Source organism: Schistocerca nitens, chromosome 10 (assembly GCF_023898315.1).
Source record: "Schistocerca nitens isolate TAMUIC-IGC-003100 chromosome 10, iqSchNite1.1, whole genome shotgun sequence".
In the NCBI taxonomy this organism is placed as follows: Eukaryota; Metazoa; Arthropoda; class Insecta; order Orthoptera; family Acrididae; genus Schistocerca; species Schistocerca nitens.
Genome location: NC_064623.1, coordinates 153828180 through 153848530, shown reverse-complemented (window position 1 = coordinate 153848530; position 20351 = coordinate 153828180). Strand labels below are relative to the sequence as shown.

Here is a 20351-nt window from a genome sequence, read left to right as displayed (position 1 = left end):
GCTCCCTCCGCTGTCCGCGCCCCACGCCACGGTCTCACGGTGGAACAGATTGTGACAGCATCTGAGATGACGTCGGAGTGATGGCTCTGTCCACCGTGGTCGTCACAACTATACATTTGCTCGATTTACTCTTGATTAACCCAATCGCTGGTTCTCAAGCCTTGCTAAGATTATAGCCACAGTTACGGTTAATGAGGTCGTCATTGGTGCGAATTTCAATGGCCTCTCTAACAACGCTGTCCCAGTATCTCGACATCTGTACCAGAATCCTCGTGTGTTCATACTCCATAGCATGATTTTCTGACAAACAATGTTCAGCAACCGCCAACTTGCTCGGATAAATCAGTTGAGTGTGCCTCTGGTGTTCATGGCATCAATCCTCGACGGTACGCATGGTCTGACCAATATACGACTTACCACATTGACACGGAATCTGGTACATGCCAGCCTTCCTCAAACCAAGGTCATCTTTGGTGCTCCCCACCAGTGCACGAGTTTTATTTGGAGGATAAAACACAGTTCCGACCTGGTGTTTCTTCAAAATGCAGGCGATTTTCCCCAAGAGTGCGCCTGTATATGGAATAAACGCAGTGCCTACCTCCTCCCTCGTGATTTCATCCATCTCCACAGGTTGTGCTGTAGTGGTTGGGCGGAGAGCACGTTGAATCTGCCACTCTTGAGTACCCATTTTTTCGAAATACAGTTCTCAGATGTTCCAATTCCTGGGGTAGACTCTCTGCATCAGAGATAGTGCGCGCCCTATGTACTAGAGTTTTAAGTACCCCATTTTTGTGAACGTTTGTGGCAGCTGTCTGCGTGCAAATACAGATCAGTGTGCGTTGTCTTCCGATACAAACCATGACCTAGGGTGCCGTCGGCCCTTCTCTTGACAAAGACGTCAAGGAAAGGTAATTTACCCTTTGTTCACAGGAGCTCAGTCCTTCAGTTCACCTGATGATGGCGACATGTATGATCGCCGAAATATTGTGCCCGTTGGACACTGTAGACCGGCAGTACATCAGTGGATATTTTGATTATCAAATACGCCGGGAGAAACTTGAGAATCACAACCCATATTATAGATTCACAGGCAGAGACCCGATGCCATCTCACCCAGTGTACCGAATTTGAATTTGTGGAAGTGAATGAGCAGGAGGTTCGCAGAGAAACATACATGCTAAAGAGAAAATTTTCATCTGGATGGGATGGCGTATCCAGTGCTATAAAGTGCCCTTAAAAGAAATCTCTAAACCTCTTACTCACCTGATTAATTGCAGTATTAGAGAAAACATGTATCCAATGGTTCTAAAAACAAGTGTAGTGAAACCAGTGTATAAAAAGGGAAGTAAGGAAAATGTCTCCAACTATAGATCAATATCATTAATTCCCACTTTTAGTAAGATATTCTAAAGCATTATCCTTTCTCAGGTATGTGCCTTTTTCACAAAACATAAACTGCTTGTAGATTCATAGCATGGCTTCAGAAAAGAACTAAGTACAACCACAGCAGTTACATAGTTCATCCATGAAGTTTACTGTCTGTTGGACGAGAAGATGCAGACTACAGGTATATTTTTGGACCTGACAAGAGCATTTGATATGGTTAACCATAGGGTACTTCTTAAAAAGCTAAAATCTTATAGTATTGGGGATCAAGCCATGAATCTTCTAACCACATACCTGCTGAATCGTAAGCAAAGCACTAAATTGTCATACAAACTAGATAATAAAATCATGAACACCCAGTCCACCAGTGAACCTGTATTACAAGGTGTACTACAGGGCTCCATCCTTGGACCCTTTCTCTTCCTTATATGTATATTAACGACATTGCACAACCAATTAAGTCCCATATTGTAAGCTATGCAGATTACAGGTCAGTCTTATTCCATGGGAGTGAATCTAATGAGCTAGAATCTCTTGCTACTAGTGGTATAACAGAAGTAACAAAATACTTCAGTGATCAGGGACTCAAGGTGAATGTCACCAAATCTCAACTACTGACATTTAAAACAGGCAGTTCTCACCACAAGAATATGAATAGTGTGTGTAATATCTCTGCAACAGAAAATGGTAACTGTAAATTCCTGGGTGTGGATGTTGATGAAAATTTGCGGTGGACATGCCACATTAATTTCGTATACGGAAAAGTCAGTAGTGCCATATATCATCTCAGCCAGCTTACAAAGATAGTTCCTAGCCAAGCACTGAAATTAGTATATTATGGAACACTTTACCCCTTTCTGAATTACGGAATTGAACTATGGGGCTGTGCAGCTGATGTGCATTTAAAAAGAATACTACTACTACTACTACTACTACTACTACTACAGAAAAGAGCAATAAGACATATACATGGGATGGGACATAGAGATTCATCGTGAAGTGTTTGTGCAGCACAAATATCTGACAATATATTCTCTGTACATCTTCTTAATAGTTGTAGAACAAAGTGTAACTATTTCCATAACAGAACAATGTTAAAAATGACTGATAGAAGTCCATATATCAATGGTTTGATTTGGTATAACAAGCTACCAAACGCTCTAAGAACGTACACAGGAAATGTTTTTAAAACAGAATTAAAATCTTTTCTAATAGAAATATGTTTATAGTCTTTCAACAAATTTTAAGATAGTGATTGTAACATGAGGCATTAGCATATCAGTTGTAATGTGATAAATGTAAAAATAGGCGTAAGAAGCAACAGCTACAGAATATAGTGTATTTTATAAGTGTAAATATAACCATAGTATTAAGTCTGACATTTGCAAAAGCCATCCACGCAAAGAAAATGTAAATAAATAAATTTGTTACTGCGTCACGTGCCCACTTTGCCATCAGGCAACATCCGATATAACTGTGGGCAGAGGTCATAATGTTTTGGCTGTATATACATTCCTCTAAGGGCACAATGTCTCTTTGACATTTGTTTCAGTGAAGATCCACTATTATCATCTGAACTCCTACTATGGGAATCAATAATTTGTCAGTGGAGGTTTAATGGATGAGGGAGGCTGCATTGCAGCGTGTGAGAATTTGAATTGGATGGAGAGCATGTTCAGATGGCTGACATGGTTAAGGCAAACATTTTAGAGAAGCAAAACATCTGGATTAGAATCCCAGTCTCTCAAAAATTTTCAACTTTCTTCATTGCATAACCATAATGCACTGTGTGGCTGGAAGTCATGAATTCCCGCCATTCCTTCCCCTTTCTTTCCCCGTCCTCTGTTTCATACAAGTGTCAACTGATAGTATTTGAACAGCACTATAAGAAAACAGCTTCAGAATTTCCTTTAAAGTAGTACAGATTGAGCAACAAGCTGAAATGTTGATTCAGAGGGTTAAAAATGCATTTTAGAGCAAAATAAATTATATAACAATAAGTATAATGGCAGTGTTATATGGTAAACTACAGTAACTATCTGTGGGTATTTGATTCTCTTTAGGATTGAAATAGAGATAGTAGTAAGTAACACTAACCTAGACTGTGGTACTGAATAAGATGCAGAAAACTCAAAAACTGAAGACCCTTGGAAAAAATTAATGGTACCAAGGAAATGCAGATGAAATTCTAGCCCTACTTAATGTATAATACTTACAGGTGCAATAAGTTTAATGTAAGTTTTATTCATTGTAAACTTTGTGTGCAACCTATGAGAAACATTACGCTAGATTTTTTTTTTTTAATGAGTAGACAATGAAACTGGTATTTTTAACAACTCAAAGAAATCTGCTGACAAGTTTGAATCACATAGTGTTTGTATGTGTAGTTTTTATAGTAATATTTGCAGTATGTGTAATTTTGTGGTTTTATGATATCTATATAAGGGCAGCAGCCATGTTATTCTGGGCAGTTCACTTTGAGAGATTGGTGAATGAGGATGTGTGGACTGATGAGCAGCATGTCAATTTCAGTTAAAATATTTAAAATTATGTGGGCAACAAGTCTAGGGAATTGTAGAAATTACTGCTGGAGTTTGGGAATGTGGAGAATTTTTTTTCACAGTTCTACTCGTGGACTATTACTCGGAACTGCAGTGTCTTGATATGGGAAATTTGAGCATGGATTTATGGACTGTGTAAAGTTATCTGCAGCCAATTCTGATATTTAACTTTGAACAGCAACTTGGAGATTTGGACAGTAGAGCATTCTTATTAGAAGTCACGACTCAGTCTGCATTATATTCCCTGTTAAGAAAGGATTCAGTAAACATTTTCATTCCCAAACAGTACCAAGCTAATGGTAAGGACTGTTATTCATGCTGTCAGCTGTAATCCTACCTATAATTTAATCAAGTTGTAGGAAGCTAACAGAACAGTGACAGGATAATGTGACAGTTGTGTGGCCATCCCTTCGAAATGTACAAAGCCAATGAATTTTTAAAATCAGTCATGTATTTAGTTAAACCTTTTCACATTGCGGCATTGTGCAATTAGAAAGATTTTAGTGCAATGCACTATGATCATTTCCTTCCTCCTGTACCCCTCAACTGAAATTTTTACCAATAACTCACTTCTTAATGTGTGACCGATCTTTCTGTCTCTTTTATTCTTCTTTAGGCAATTTTCCTCATCGATTTGTCGGAGAGCACCTTCTTTAATCTCTCGATCGATCCACCTAATCTTCCACAGTCTCCATTTTAAAGGCTTCTAATCATTTCCTACTTTTCTTCCCTATTATGCAAGTTTTGCACTTGTACAGAGTTAGACTCTGAACATAGTTTTTCATGAACATTTTTGTGGTTGAACATAGTTTTTCATGAACATTTTTGTGGTCTCAGTGTTTATACTTTTGGGTATTAGTTACTGGCTCTTGTTGTAGAAAATGCTTTTGTCTTGTATGATTCTTGCACCTTCCTTCTTTACCTGTTCTATCTCAGAGTGAGCAAAACCCATCTGACACTTGTCCAAAATTAACATTTACATTATTCCAGCAGGTCTAAGAAGTTCACAATCACTCCAAAGCCTACTAAGCAAACCAATGGTTGGGTATTCTTGTCAGCATTTGTAGAGCCCATCAGGTTCTGCTCAGGCAGTGAGGTCAGTGTTTGATAGATCAGTTGAGAGTAAAGTAAGAAGGTTGTGCTGTGAAGCCATTAATTACAAGAATGAAGCAAGATTGCTTAGCAGTATAAGGAATCCTGTTGTTGTGACTGATTATTTATGATTGATTATTTATTGTTGTATTGTTGTGGTCTTCAGTCCAAAGACTGATCTAGTGCAGCTCTCCACAGTAGCCTACCCTGTGCAAGCCTCTTCATTTATGCGTAACTGCTGCACCATACACCCATTTGAACCTGCTTACCGCAGTCAAGTGTTTGACTCCCTCTAAAATTATGTACTCCCGACTCTCTCTCCTATTACCAAAATGATGATTCCTTGACACCTCAGGGTGTGCCCTATCAACCAATCCCTTCTTTTAGCCAAGTTGTGCCATAAATTTCTTTTTTCTCCAGTTTGACTCAATACCTCCCCATAAGTTCTTCAGTCTATCCACCTGACCTTCAGCATTCTTCTGTAGCATCACATTTTAAAACCTTCTGTTCTCTTCTTGTCTGAACTGCTTATCATTCACATTTCGTTTCCATACAAGGCTACACTCCAGACAAATAGCTTCAGAAAATACTTCTAAACACTACATTTTTATTTGATGTTAATAAATTTCCCTTTTATTAAAAATAATTTTCTTGCTAATGCCAGTCTGCATTTTATGTCCTCCTACTTTAGTTGTTGTCACTTGTTTTGCTGTCCAAAAAACGAAATTCCTCTTACTTTTAGTGTCACATTTCCAAATATAATTCCGTTAACATCACCTGATGTAACTCAACTACACTCTATTGTCCTGGTTTCGCCTTTGTTGGTGTTCATTTTATAATCTCTTTTTCAAGATCCTATCCATTACATTCAATTGCTTTTCCATGCCCTTTGCCATCTCTGGCAGAATTGCAATGTCATTGACAACCTCAAGGTTTTAGTTTCTTCTCCTTGAACTTCTCTTTCCAATTTTTTCTTTGGTTTCTGTCACAACTTGCTCAATATACACGCTGATTCAATAAGATGCAAGTGTATTTGTTAATTAATATTTGATTCAAATAAAAACCTTAATGAATTTGCCTTTGCTGTATTACTGAATAATTTTTTTCAACAGAGATTTCTACACCAGCTCCACCGCTAGCAACTGCAGAAGAGTTAAGTGAACTGAATCTCTATGATCCAAACATCTTGCAGTTTGATGATGTTGCAACACAGTCCTCCATTGCAGCAGGAATACATGACAAGAAGACAGTTTTGACTGATGAGAAGGTAAGGAAAAAATAAATAAATAAATAAATGTCAAAGTAATAACCAAAGCACAATGACAGAAATTGCTAGAAATTTCAAATTTTGACAAACTTATGTGAACATGAAGCCGTTTGTTGCAATAATGGATACTGATGACCTGTTCTCCCTGTGTGGTTGATATTCACAATGTTTCATTGCCTAATTAAGTCACCTTCTTCAGGTACTGTGAGTCTTGCTGTTATATCTATTTACTACCTAAACTCAAACCAGGCTGTGAACAATTGTTGGGCTCACATTGCTAGTAATAGCAGAGTTCAACTTCGACGCCCACTCACCTGCTATGCTCTTGGATGGTCCTTTGGTTTTCAAGGTCCACACTAATATTCCAGGAATGCAATTCTTTAAGTGCTTCCCAGCTCAGATGGATATGATGGCCAGTGAGATCTTAATAAATTGAATGCCAGACTGCAAGCGTTGTTTAAACTGAAACCTCATAGAATGTCAGTGTTGGCTTTGAAAAATGAAGGAGCATCAAAGGACATAGTGGGCAGTGGAATTCAAATTCACAATCCACTGTAAAAGCGTGGTGGGAGACCAACAGTAGTTCAGTCTGGTTGGAGTCCAGGCAGCTAGTACACATAGCTGCAGAATTCACAGCACCTCAAGAAGATAACTGGATTGGTCAACGAAATATTGTCCACAAAACAGAAACAGCAACTCAGCTGTTGCCATTTATATGTGTGTTATATGTTTGTGTGTTATGAGAGTAGTTGTTTGGTTTTTCATAATTGCACTATTCATTGTGAGGGGGCGGCAGAATTCCATTATTCGTAGTCAGTATTATTTGACTTGTGCACTTACTAAGAGTGTTGTTGGGCTTATGTTCTGTGCTGTGTATCATTATTTCTGTGTTGAAAATTGCATGAAATAATGTAGGTAGTGAAATTCAGGTAAAATGGCTTGTAGACATAACTTACCAAACTTGGAAATTGGAGGCCTCTTGACTAATGACCCAGAACTGGACGCTCTTTCAGGCAAAAATGACTAGTTTTCCAAAGACAATTAGCAGTTTTTATTTGAAAATTAGTAAAGCAGTTGGTGAAAAAGAAGTTTAGCTAGTTAAAGATGCAAGTCAAGCATCTGAAGGTACAAGTGTAGATAGAATCGCAGCTTGTCATTTTCTTGGGAAACTGCCACTGACAGAAAGAAGACAAACCCAACTAGAAGCAGTAAGTGTGTTGGGAATGAGAGAAGACTGTGGCATAGGCAGTAAGAAAAAGACTTCAGACAACACTGAAGACCATGTCACAAAGATCTTTGAGTTCCTGAGTGCTTCAAAAAATTTTGTCCCTCAATGACTGTTTTTAGTATTAAACAGGCAGTACTTTGCTGATGTTTTGCAGATATATTTGCAGAATGAAAATCATATTTTCTTTCTAATGATACTGTCATGTGCTATAAATCAGTGACTAAAAATTTAGTTATATCAGTATGAAAAGGGTAGATCAAAACTCGCCATATAGAGGAGAAGAGGTGCAGACAGGCACAATGAAAAAGATTGCTAAATATTTAAGCTTTTGGACAAAACATCCTTCTGAAATAGAACCCTCCCCCCTCCCCACCCCTGCCCCCCCCCCCCCACACACACACAGTGACACATTCACAAATCACACTCACAAGGCCACTCTCTCCGGGTGCTGGCGCACGACTGTGACTAAGACTGTCTGATGTGAGCAGCAATCTATTGGGGTGGGTGGTGAGGGTGAGGAGGTACCGCAGGGACCAGGAGGGGGAGGGGGAGCAGGGTAGGTGTCGGGAAGATGATGTGGGAGTGTGCAGGATGTGTTGGGAACAGAGTCAGAAGACTGTTGGGAGGGTGGGGGGGGGGGGGGGGGGGAGGAAAGAAGTAGAGAAGGCCCAAAGACAGCTGCCTCCACTCCCCATTTCTGTCCATTTCATGTTGTTATTCTCTCCCATAGTTTCCATTGTTCGTTTAAAATTCAGTTAACATTTTCTAAATTGTAAAAGCGAAAAAAATCTGCTTCACTGTAAAACACATTATCCCTAAGTGGAGTGTTCGACAGTGTATAACAGATGCTTCCAATTCCATAAACTACCCCCCATTGCGAATGATGGGAATGTTTTGCATCCAAGGAAAAAACAAGAGATTGTATAAAATAGTATGCTTTGAATTACATCAAAAAGTTCATGTGTTCCTTACTTGTGAATCACATGTACCCATTTCTAAAGATGAAACAGGTAAGCTCAAACTGACACAATTTCTAATGGAACCATGGACCTTGTCGTTGGTGGGGAGGCTTGCATGCCTCAGCGATACAGATAGCCGTACCGTAGGGGCAACCACAACGGAGGGGTATCTGTTGAGAGGCCAGACAAATGTGTGGTTCCTGAAGAGGGGCAGCAGCCTTTTCAGTAGTTGCAGGGGCAACAGTCTGGATGATTGACTGATCTGGCCTTGTAACACTAACCAAAACGGCCTTGCTGTGCTGGTACTGCGAACAGCTGAAAGCAAGGGGAAACTACTGCCGTAATTTTTCCCGAGAGCATGCAGCTTTACTGTATGGTTAAATGATGATGGCGTCCTCTTGGGTAAAATATTCCGGAGGTAAAATAGTCCCCCATTCGGATCTCCGGGCGGGGACTACTCAAGAGGACGTCGTTATCAGGAGAAAGAAAACTGGTGTTCTATGGATCGGAGCGTGGAATGTCAGATCCCTTAATCGGGCAAGTAGGTTAGAAAATTTAAAAAGGGAAATAGATAGGTTAAAGTTAGATATAGTGAGAATTAGTGAAGTTCGGTGGCAGGAGGAACAAGACTTTTGGTCAGGCGAATACAGGGTTATAAATACAAAATCAAAACGGGGGAATGCAGGAGTAGGTTTAATAATGAATAAAAGAATAGGAGTGCGGGTAAGCTACTACAAACAGCATAGTGAATGCATTATTGTGGCCAAGATATACACGAAGCCCACGCCTACCACTGTAGTAAAAGTTTATATGCCAACTAGCTCTGCAGATGACGAAGAAATTGAAGAAATGTATGATGAAATAAAAGAAATTATTCAGATAGTGAAGGGAGACGAAAATTTAATAGCCATGGGTGACTGGAAATCGGTAGTAGGAAAAGGGAGAGAAGGAAACATAGTAGATGAATATGGATTGGGGGGAAGAAATGAAAGAGGAAGCCGTCTGGTAGAATTTTGCGCAGAGCACAACTTAATGATAGCTAACACTTGGTTCAAGAATCATAAAAGAAGGTTGTATACATGGAAGAAGCCTGGAGATACTGACAGGTTTCAGATAGATTATATAATGGTAAGACAGAGATTTAGGAACCAGGTTTTAAATTGTAAGACGTTTCCAGGGGCAGATGTGGACTCTGACCACAATCTATTGGCTATGAACTGTAGATTAAAACTGAAGAAACTACGAAAAGGTGGGAATTTAAGGAGATGGGACCTGGATAAACTGAAAGAACCAGAGGTTGTACAGAGTTTCAAGGAGAGCATAAGGGAACAATTGACAGTAATGGGGAAAGAAATACAGTAGAAGAAGAATGGGTAGCTTTGAGGGATGAAATAGTGAAGGCAGCAGAGGATAAAGTAGGTAAAAAGATGAGGGCTAGTAGAAATCCTTGGGTAACAGAAGAAATATTGAACTTAATTGATCAAAGGAGAAAATATAAAAATGCAGTAAATGAAGCAGGCAAAAAGGAATACAAACGTCTCAAAAATGAGACCGACAGGAAGTGCAAAATGGCTAAGCAGGGATGGCTAGAGGACAAATGTAAGGATGTAGAGGCTTACCTCACTAGGGGTAAGATAGATACTGCCTACAGGAAAATTAAAGAGACCTTTGGAGAAAAGAGAACCACTTGTATGAATATCAAGAGCTCAGATGGAAACCCAGTTCTAAGCAAAGAAGGGAAAGCAGAAAGGTGGAAGGAGTATATAGAGGGTCTATACAAGGGTGATGTACTTGAGGACAATATTATGGAAATGGAAGAGGATGTAGATGAAGATGAAATGGGAGATATGATACTGCGTGAAGAGTTTGACAGAGCACTGAGAGACCTGAGTCGAAACAAGGCCCCGGAAGTAGGCAACATTCCATTAGAACTACTGACAGCCTTGGGTGAGCCAGTCCTGACAAAACTCTACCATCTGGTGAGCAAGATATATGAGACAGGCGAAATACCCACAGACTTCAAGAAGAATATAATAATTCCAATCCCAAAGAAAGCAGGTGTTGACAGATGTGAAAATTGCCGAACTATCGGTTTAATAAGTCACGGCTGCAAAATACTAACACAAATTCTTTACAGACAAATGGAAAAACTAGTAGAAGCTGACCTCGGGGAAGATCAGTTTGGATTCCGTAGAAATATAGTAACACGTGAGGCAATATTGACCCTACGACTTATCTTAGAAACTAGATTAAGGAAAGGCAAACCTACGTTTCTAACATTTGTAGACTTAGAGAAAGCTTTTGACAATGTTGACTGGAATACTCTCTTTCAAATTCTGAAGGTGGCAGGGGTAAAATACAGGGAGCGAAAGGCTATTTACAATTTGTACAGAAACCAGATGGCAGTTACAAGAGTCGAGGGACATGAAAGGGAAGCAGTGATTGGGAAGGGAGTGAGATCGGGTTGTAGCCTCTCCCCGAAGTTATTCAATCTGTATATTGAGCAAGCAGTGAAGGAAACAAAACAAAAATTTGGAATAGGTATTAAAATCCATGGAGAAGAAATAAAAACTTTGAGGTTTGCCGATGACATTGTAATTCTGTCAGAGACAGCAAAGGACTTGGAAGAGCAGTTGAACGGAATGGATAGTGTCTTGAAAGGAGGATATAAGATGAACATCAATAAAAGTAAAACGAGGATAATGGAATGTAGTCGAATTAAGTCGGGTGATGCTGAGGGAATTAGATTAGGAAATGAGACACTTAAAGTAGTAAAGGAGTTTTGCTATTTAGGGAGCAAAATAACAGATGATGGTCAAAGTAGAGAGGATATAAAATGTAGACTGGCAATGGGAAGGAATGAGTTTCTGAAGAAGAGAAATTTGTTAATATCGAGTATAGATTTAAATGTCAGGATGTCGTTTCTGAAAGTATTTGTATGGAGTGTACCCATGTATGGAAGTGAAACATGGCCGATAAATTGTTTGGACAAGAAGAGAATAGAAGCTTTTGTAATGTGGTGCTACAGAAGAATGCTGAAGATTAGATGGGTAGATCACATAACTAATGAGGAGGTATTGAATAGTATTGGGGAGAAGAGAAATTTGTGGCACAACTTGACTAGTAGAAGGGTTCGGTTGGTAGGACATGTTCTGAGGCATCAAGGGATCACCAATTTAGTATTGGAGGGCAGCGTGAAGGGTAAAAATCGTAGAGGGAGACCAAGAGATGAATACAATAAGCAGATTCAGAAGGATGTAGGTTGCAGTAGTTACTGGGAGATGAAGTCGCTTGCACAGGATAGAGTAGCATGGAGAGCTGCATCAAACCAGTCTCAGGACTGAAGACCACAACAACAACAACAACAACAACATTAAAAAATTTAAAGTATAGTAAATATGCCAAGTATCCTAATATTGACCACACTGTGCACATCTTCAGCTCCATTGTGTTAATAAAATCAGTGCATCAGTAATTACTTTTACATACTATATTGACAAAAATGGGAAGTGGAATGTAAGTGACACTTTGACTGAATGCCACCAATGTGACGTTTACAGTATTTCCGAATGTGCAGAAAGTTGTATGGTGATTAAAATTTTGTCATTATATGAACTGATTTTTCAGTACAGGAAAAAACTATTCCCGTAGTTGAAGAGTGGTGGATACTGAATGTTTCTTAACATTACTGGAACTCTTCTGGTAGACATGACAACACAGCATGCACAGTGCTTGTGCACATGTAGCTTATCTCTATCTTTGGGACTCTAAGAAAGACATGAGGGACGTGGGAGCAACGTACCGACAGATCACAAAGACAGTCGGTTGGCGTGTAATGACTAGACAATGAGTGGACTCGGGACAACAGTGTGGCAAGGAGAGTAGGCACAGGTCCTTCCAGAAGAGCTACACTGGGAGAAGATCGTAGGACTTTTTGACGGGCTCTGGCGGCAGCTGAAATCTGGGTAGTTGTTATGGGCGGTGTGTCACAATCAACTGTGGGGAACAGAATACTGGTAGCCGAATTGAGACGGAGAATTGCCATGTGTCGTTTGTCGCAGACACAATACCACTGCCAGCAGAGACTTGCGTGTTTTAGAGCCAGAATCTACTAGGATATTGAGTGTCATTTTGTGGTGGTCGGCAGTGAATCTAGTTTGTGTGTGTGTGCAGAAGTCGGACTGCTGCCACATCTGTAGATGACCTTGCTGAAGGTCACAGGATGCAGTGATTCTCAAGACGTGTGCCACTGCAGCTTCTGGAGTCATGATGTGGAGAGCTATTGTTATGAAGATAGGCTGATGTGGTCATTGTTTAAGGGAGTATGGATGCTTGTCAATATGCAGCGGGAATGACGGACCCTGTTGTCGTTCCTTCATGATTGGGGTATCAAATAGCATATTCTAGAAAGATAATGCAAGACCCCACTTTGCAGTTTACATCGCAAACACCTTAAGGTCTGGATGGAATTCCTATCCAGTGTTACAAAGAGTATTCTGCAACATTAACGCCTTACTTAGCTTGCATTTATCGTGAATATCTCAGCTGATGTAAAGTCGCAAGTGTCTGGAAACAAGTTCAGGTGACTCCTGTATGTAAGAAGGGTAAAAGAATGGACCTGCAAAATTACAGAAGAATATCCTTAACATTGGTTTGTAGCAGAGTTCTTGAACATATTGTCGGTCTGAATATAACAAATTTCCTCGAAATGATAAAGCTTCTGTCCACGAATCAGAACAGTTTTAGAAAGCATCAGTCATGCTAGACTAATTTTGCCCTTTTCTCACATGGTATCTTGTGAACTACGGATGAAGGACAACAGGTAGATTACGTAGGCCTATATTTCTGAAAAGCATTTGACACAGTGCCACACCTCAGACTGTTTACGAAGGTACGAGCATATGGAATAGGTTCCCATATTTGAAGACTTCTTAAGTAACAGAGCTCAGTATGTTGTCCTTGACAGTGAGTGTTTGTCAGAGACAAAGGTATCATCAGAAGTGCTCAGGGAAGTGTAATTGGACCACTATTATTTTCTTTATACATAAACGATCTGACGAACAGAGTGAGGAGCAATCTGTGGCTGTTCACTGATGATTCCGTGGTTTGTGGGAAGGTGCTATTGTTGAGTGACTGTAGGATGATACAAGATGACTTGTAAAACAATTCTAGTTGGTGTGATAATGACAGCTAGCTCTAAATATAGAAAATTGTAAGTTAATGCAGATGAGTAGGAAAAACAAACCTGTAATATTAGAGGACAGCATTAGTAGTGTTGCCGCTTGACAGTTGCATCGATTAGATATCTAGGTGTAATGCTGCAGAGTGGTATGAAATGAAATGAAATGAGCAGGTAAGGTGAATCGTCGACTCCAGTTTATTGGGAGGATTTTAGAAAAGTGTGCTCTAACACTCATAGGATGCAAGTACAGCCCATTCTTGAGTACTGCTTGCGTCTCTGGCATCCCCACCAGGTTGAATTAAAGGAAGTCATTGAAGCAATTCAGAGGTGGGCTGCTAGAGTTGTTACTGTTAGGTTTGACCAGCACATAAATATTACGGAGATCCTTCAGGAACTCAAATGAGGATCCCTAAAGGGAAGGTGATTTTCTTTTTGAGGTACGCTATTAAGAAAGTTTAGAGAACCAGCATTTGAAACTGACCCCAGTATGATTCTACTGTCACCAACATTCATTTAGCATAAGGACAATGAAAATAAGTTACAAGAAATTATCGTCCCCTAAGAGGGCATATAGACAGTCAGTTTTTCCATCACTCTATTTGTGAGTGGAGCGGGAAAGGAAATGGCTAGCAGAGGGACAGAATACCCTCCACCTTGCATTTTACGATCGCTTGCAGGGTATGTATGCAGATATAGATGCAGATGTTGATATAGATATAGATGTACAGATCCTTGACTGGCCTACCTGGTCACCTGATTTGTCACTTGTAGAGCATTATGGAAATGTGTATACCTTTGTAAAATCCTCCAGCCTGAAGTCTGCATGAACTGACACAGCATGTGTTTCAAGCATAGTGGGAAGTTCCTCAAGAAGACATTCAGTGGCACAATGATTATAAAAATTTATTCTAGTCTGTAGGGATCACATCTCATAATGGTGTTAGTTTAATCATATAATACCTATCTACAAAGGTTTTCACAACGTGTCGGTGCAATAAAATCTTCACGGTTGTTGCACAAGTTCACAGTATGAGCACTAGTAGTCAGAAATGTTACTGTCTGTTTCCATCTTCTGGTGAAGTGTCGGTTTATCACAGTCCATCTCCTTGTAACGTGCTGGCGGTGGCCATTTAAATCTTGCAACAGCCACTTCACAACAATTTAACACTTTGGAGACTAACTGCTTAGAAGAATATCAGGTCTTGGAAACTGGCCATATTGGTCTAGGCATTCATGAAAGCAACTGTTACATGTACTAATGTTTTTCTTGAAATAATTCTAGAAATTGACAACAGAAGGCAGCACCAGTCAAGGGACAGGTAGCAAGACATCCTGTTCTTACAGGCAATAAGTTCAGGACTCATGCATTGAGAAAACTGCGGCCTGACCTATACTTGGACGTGATCTGTTTAACTGCAAGTTGTGGTCCAAGCTATGCTCAGACTTTGTCCACAAAGTGTTAACTGTGGCCTGGATGATCGTTTATGTAGCTGGCAACTTGTCTGTGTCACTGACCTGAATGAGGCAGGCTGCCTCTCCTGTCTTACAGCATCACAGGCTGATTGCTAAGCTCTACTGAGGATGAAACCTGTATCTCAGTTTAAAAAAACTGTCAACACGCGTATCTCACTTACCACCTTAATAATGCTTCCTGGAAACTCTTAGCAGATTAGATGATAAGACATCTCTTCAAAATTAAAAGGAGAAGCTCCTGTTCACTATTAAACTGTTTTGGAGCAGCCGTAGCTAGATTTAAATACCTACTGGTGATATATATACACTATCTAGTCACATTAATGGAACATCTGTCAAAAGCTTGAATAACCACCTTTTACAGTATGGACTGCTGCAAAATGTGCAGGACAAGACGTAGTGAGGTTCTGAAAGGTCCCTACAGACAAAGAAAGATATGTACAGACCAGGATGTAGGGCCATGTTGACTCCTGCGTCATGGCCAGCTACGCTAGATTTCTCGGTCGAGGCTCCGCGGTACAAACAGCCCGATGACATTGGCCTCACAGATTCTCGATGGGGTTTAAATCTGGGGAATGTGGTCACCAGGGGTGTACGGTAAACTCATCCCACTGCACTTTTTTCCACATCGCCCCAACACATTTTATGTAACCTCCACTGCTATGCTGACACCTTCCGTCTGAGTGGTTATTGCATTTGATGTCTAACATAGGCGGTGGTCACATTAATGTGACTGAACCATATAAACCGAGCGAGGTGGCGTAGTGGGTAGACAATGGACTCATATTCGGGAGGACGACGGTTCAATCCCGCGTTCGGCCATCCTGATTTAGGTCTTCCGTGATTTCCCTAGATCACTCCAGGCAGATGCCAGGATGGTTCCTCTGAAAGGGCGCGGCCGACTTCCTTCCCCATCCTTCCCTAATCCGATGAGACCGATGACCACGCTGTCTGGTCTCCTTCCCCAAAAGAACCAACCAACTGAACCATATAAGCAGATAGATTGTGATGTGTGGAGAGTTCACCAGAAGTGTGATCTTGTGCTATAGGAAACCCATGAAGCTTTTACTGCATTTAATACCAATTACATGATTAATATTTCACAGTGTAACATTCTCTGTTTCTGCCAGCATAGATAGTACAGTATTGTGTATGTAACCTGTCTCATTACAGGAATATCAGCATCTGAGGCCAATTGCCAGAGATGAACAGGCTGTAACATCCTTACCTGCAGAAGAACTATTGACAGGGGCACGAGTGCCACCTGTCCGGAAATCGCCTGCGCCCTCAGACATATTACAGCCGGAAGACCTGGCGCAGCCTGTGCAGACTGGGCAGCCGCCTCCGGTCGTGCCGCCACCACCACCACCACCACCACCACCACCAGTGGCGGCTAAGGGATCTGGCATGCCACACCATGTACGCAAGAGGCAGGAGGTGAGTCCAGCCTGCCGGCAGCTACGAGCTCTACTCTGTTTAGGACAGTGCCAATAACCCTTAAAGAATCACATTCCTATGTATAAAACAGCTTCAAATGTCTGATTACTTTACAAATGAGTTAAAGAGTTAAATATTTGAATCCAAGCATGTAAGTGAGAAAGTGTTGGAAAGGGTTGACACTATGTTCAAAGTTTGTTGGAAGCTGCTAATTGCTCTCATTATCAAACACTGAATGAGTATAGTCTGAGTAAACTGCACTTCATTTTCAAGAAAAGCTAGATTTTCACACAACTCAATGTTTATGACATCATAACTCCTGATCTCTGTGTTGTGCGAAGGTATAATTTTGCAGCTACATTAAGAAACGTATGTAGATACTGTCTACAATGTCTGTTGCAGATAGAGGTTGTATTAAATAAGTAATAAATTAAAATGTCATGCCTGATACTGAAGTTTTACAGCACGAACAGTGAAAATGTAGTAGGCGATAAACTTTTCTTCTTCCTTTTTGTGGGGAGTGTCACTGAGAATATTTTGTAAAGGTTTGGAATTCAGTGTGAAGGTTGTCGGGAGCCACAAAGTGCTTTCATTCTAAAATACTGGACTTGGGCACTGTCAGCTATGCTGCCTCGAGACAAGTACACAGTTTCTAATTGTGATTCTTGTCTTTTTGTGTTAAACTTTTAACATAAAATTATACCTGTTAGTGAGTAGATTATGACAACATTTTATATTTTTAAAATTGGCAAGTAATTGCATGAAATATTAAAAATGAAATTTTTGCTGCTCCTGGAAGCTGTCAGTTAGGCAACTTGCAAGTCATTTGGGTTCTACGATAGTTGCTTAGTAATTTAGATATTTGGTTGTCGTGTTTGCTTGAATTTTTTATTGAACATCTCTAGGGCTGTATAGGAAACCAAATGGAAAAACAGTGCAAATATATAACTTCAGGGTAGAAATCGTAACACATTTAATTGGAATTTCTACTAAGTAAGATTTATTACATGCTCTAGTGGCCAACAGAGGTTACCACAATTGCGTGGTCCCAGTTCAGAAATTACAAAACACCTTTGCCTGACAGTTACACGAGAGAAAGAGAATAGAAATGTAAAAGTGTGAAACAGATGCCAGGAGTGTTATGCAAAGATTCCTTGAAGATGTGGAAGGTCTGAAGTTTTCATACTAGTAAAGAAGGTAGTCAAATTCTGTGAAACCTGCACCAAATGGATCTGCCCCTTCTGTCATTCACAAACGCATTGCAACTGAAAAATTTTTATATTGTTTGTGTGGTCACTTCCTTTGCTTTGTTTAAGGTTTACCTGTTGACTACAACAAGTTTGTTGTTTCTAATTCTCGTTGTGTGACAACTAATGTGCAACAACAGCAGCAGCAGATGCCAGCATCATGTCATGCAAAATTTACATGTCATCTGCAAATATCCTCGCCGGCCGCGGTGGTCTAGCGGTTCTAGGCGCTCAGTCCGGCGCCGCGCGACTGCTACGGTCGCAGGTTCGAATCCTGCCTCGGGCATGGATGTGTGTGATGTCCTTAGGTTAGTTAGGTTTAAGTAGTTCTAAGTTCTAGGGGACTGATGACCATAGATGTTAAGTCCCATAGTGCTCAGAGCCATTTTTTGCAAATATCCCCATTTTTTTCCCAGAAATACTGATTATAATGGACACACATCAAATAATCTGCAATTTTGACATTTTTTTTAAAATTGTGTATTGTCCTGACTGAGCAGTGGAACATCCATTATTGTACATGTAGCAATCAACATGTTAAGTAAGTGGTTATTTACTTAAAAAAGGCTGGTTCAACTTCTCATGTCAAAAGTGATTTTTATCCCCTCTCATTGCTTTGTTGTTGTTGTTGTTGTTGTTGTTGTTGGCAGCTTGCAGACTGGTTTGCTGTAGGTCTCCACATAAGTCTACACCATGCAACCCTCTTCATTCCACATAACTACTGCATCATGCTTCCATTTGAAACTGCTTGCTTGGTCTCCCTGTGCAGTTCCTATCCTGTCCCCTCCACACTTTCCCTCTATTACTAAACTGATGATTCTCTGATGTCTTACAATGTGTTCTGTGAACAAGTCCTTCTTTTAATTAATTTTTGCCACAAAGACCTTTTCGTAGGGTGTGTGTTCTATCCAAGACAAAGGCAAGCTCAGTGAAAGCGAAGCCAAACACTGTGATCAAAATTAAATATCTACATGCAAGTGAATGCCTTTGAATGACAGAAGAGGCTGGTCTGAGAGAAGCCAAAATGTTTGAGCACAAGATCCGTTGGAAAATAGTGGGTTGTAAGATAACAGATGGACAATATAGGCTGGAAAGAAGAGAAGTGTTGTACAGGTATAACAAGTGGCTGATAATCAATAAGGTAACGACAGTGTAAGTTATGCGAATGTCTGGTCAGGATGGATGCAAACTGACTAAAAAGGCAGATTTTTAATGTACCAAACAACAGACCTGAAGTCTGCAATAAATGGTTCAAAGAACTGAGGAAGGACCTCAAGAACATTAGACTGAATCAAGAGGACATCTGCGTAAAGCAACGTCACTGATAAACAACTTTAACAGTTTCTGTGAGGAATGGAAGCAGAACAGCATGTGGACAAGAGGAAAGAAGGCGAGTGATGAAAGGAAGAAAGAAATACTTTTAAGCTACAACAGTCTACTTGAAATGACTTGACTTAATATGGCCTCCAATGGCCCTAAACTGGGGGGAAAAAAAAAGAAAAATCTGCTTCTGAATTTGATTTGGAGCACCACATTTCAAAAGCTTCTATTGTCTTTGTATGTAAATTTTTTACCGTCCACATTTCTCTTCTGTACGAGGCTGCACTTAACACACACATTTTCAAAGGGGACTTCCTCTTCCTCATACTTATATTAGATGTTAAAGTATTTCTCTTTCTCAAAAAAGCTTTCCTTGGTAGTGCTAATGTATACTCTTTACTTAACTCATCATCTATTTTTTGCTACTCAAATGCAAAAATCATAGTCTAAGCTACTTCGTTCAGTATCGCCTGATGTAACTTGCTTACATTTGATTTTCCTTTTTTCACCTATCTACATTCACACACTGCAAACCACTGTGACAGGCATGGTAGGGCACAGAACACCATTATAGTAGAAGTGCCAAGACCACATTATTATACGGAAACACAGAACGACACCAGCGCTACTTGCAGCCTGGCTGTGAACTTCAATACGAAAAAATATGGCGCGAAAATCTCTTATGTTTATTTCTAAATACGCAAATTAGAGGACAATATTTTTCATTTAATCTTTGAATGTGGGCCGCATAGTGCAGTAATAAAGGTTTTTGAGATCTTGCAAAGTAATATATAAAAGAAATCTCAATCAAAAACAAACATTAACTACTCGTAGCTGCAGTTTACATTGTGAAAATTTTCGTAAATTACATCACCTTTTGACTGTGAAATTTTTTTGTAAAACTCAATATTGCGATTTTGGCCGTGTGGCCATTATGTGGAAATAAACGAGCTTTAGCACATGGCAGACAAAAATCATCTGACATTGCATGCATATATAAATGATTTTTACGTTTCCACGTATCCTAAAGCACATTATGTCCACTCGCATGATCAAAAGTGTAATAGTAGGTTACACAAATAAATAACTACACAGCTAATGGATAACCAAGAGGTCATTTACAAAAAAATCTGTGCTACAAACCAAGGATATACTGTAAAGTCTACAAAATCCGATTTATTATTTTTTCTGTTGATTGT

General features: G+C 39.9%; 1 protein-coding gene across 2 annotated transcripts in view; it reads left to right on the top strand.

Moving 5' to 3' along the window:
- LOC126210324 (atypical kinase COQ8B, mitochondrial) overlaps positions 1 to 20351 on the top strand; it is a 127057-nt gene that overhangs the window by 25991 nt on the left and 80715 nt on the right. For both annotated transcript variants that reach the window (XM_049939526.1, XM_049939525.1), the window contains exons 3-4: positions 6152 to 6306; positions 16322 to 16585. In XM_049939526.1, the coding sequence (XP_049795483.1) occupies positions 6152 to 6306; positions 16322 to 16585 (419 nt within the window). The remainder of the gene's footprint in view (positions 1 to 6151; positions 6307 to 16321; positions 16586 to 20351) is intronic.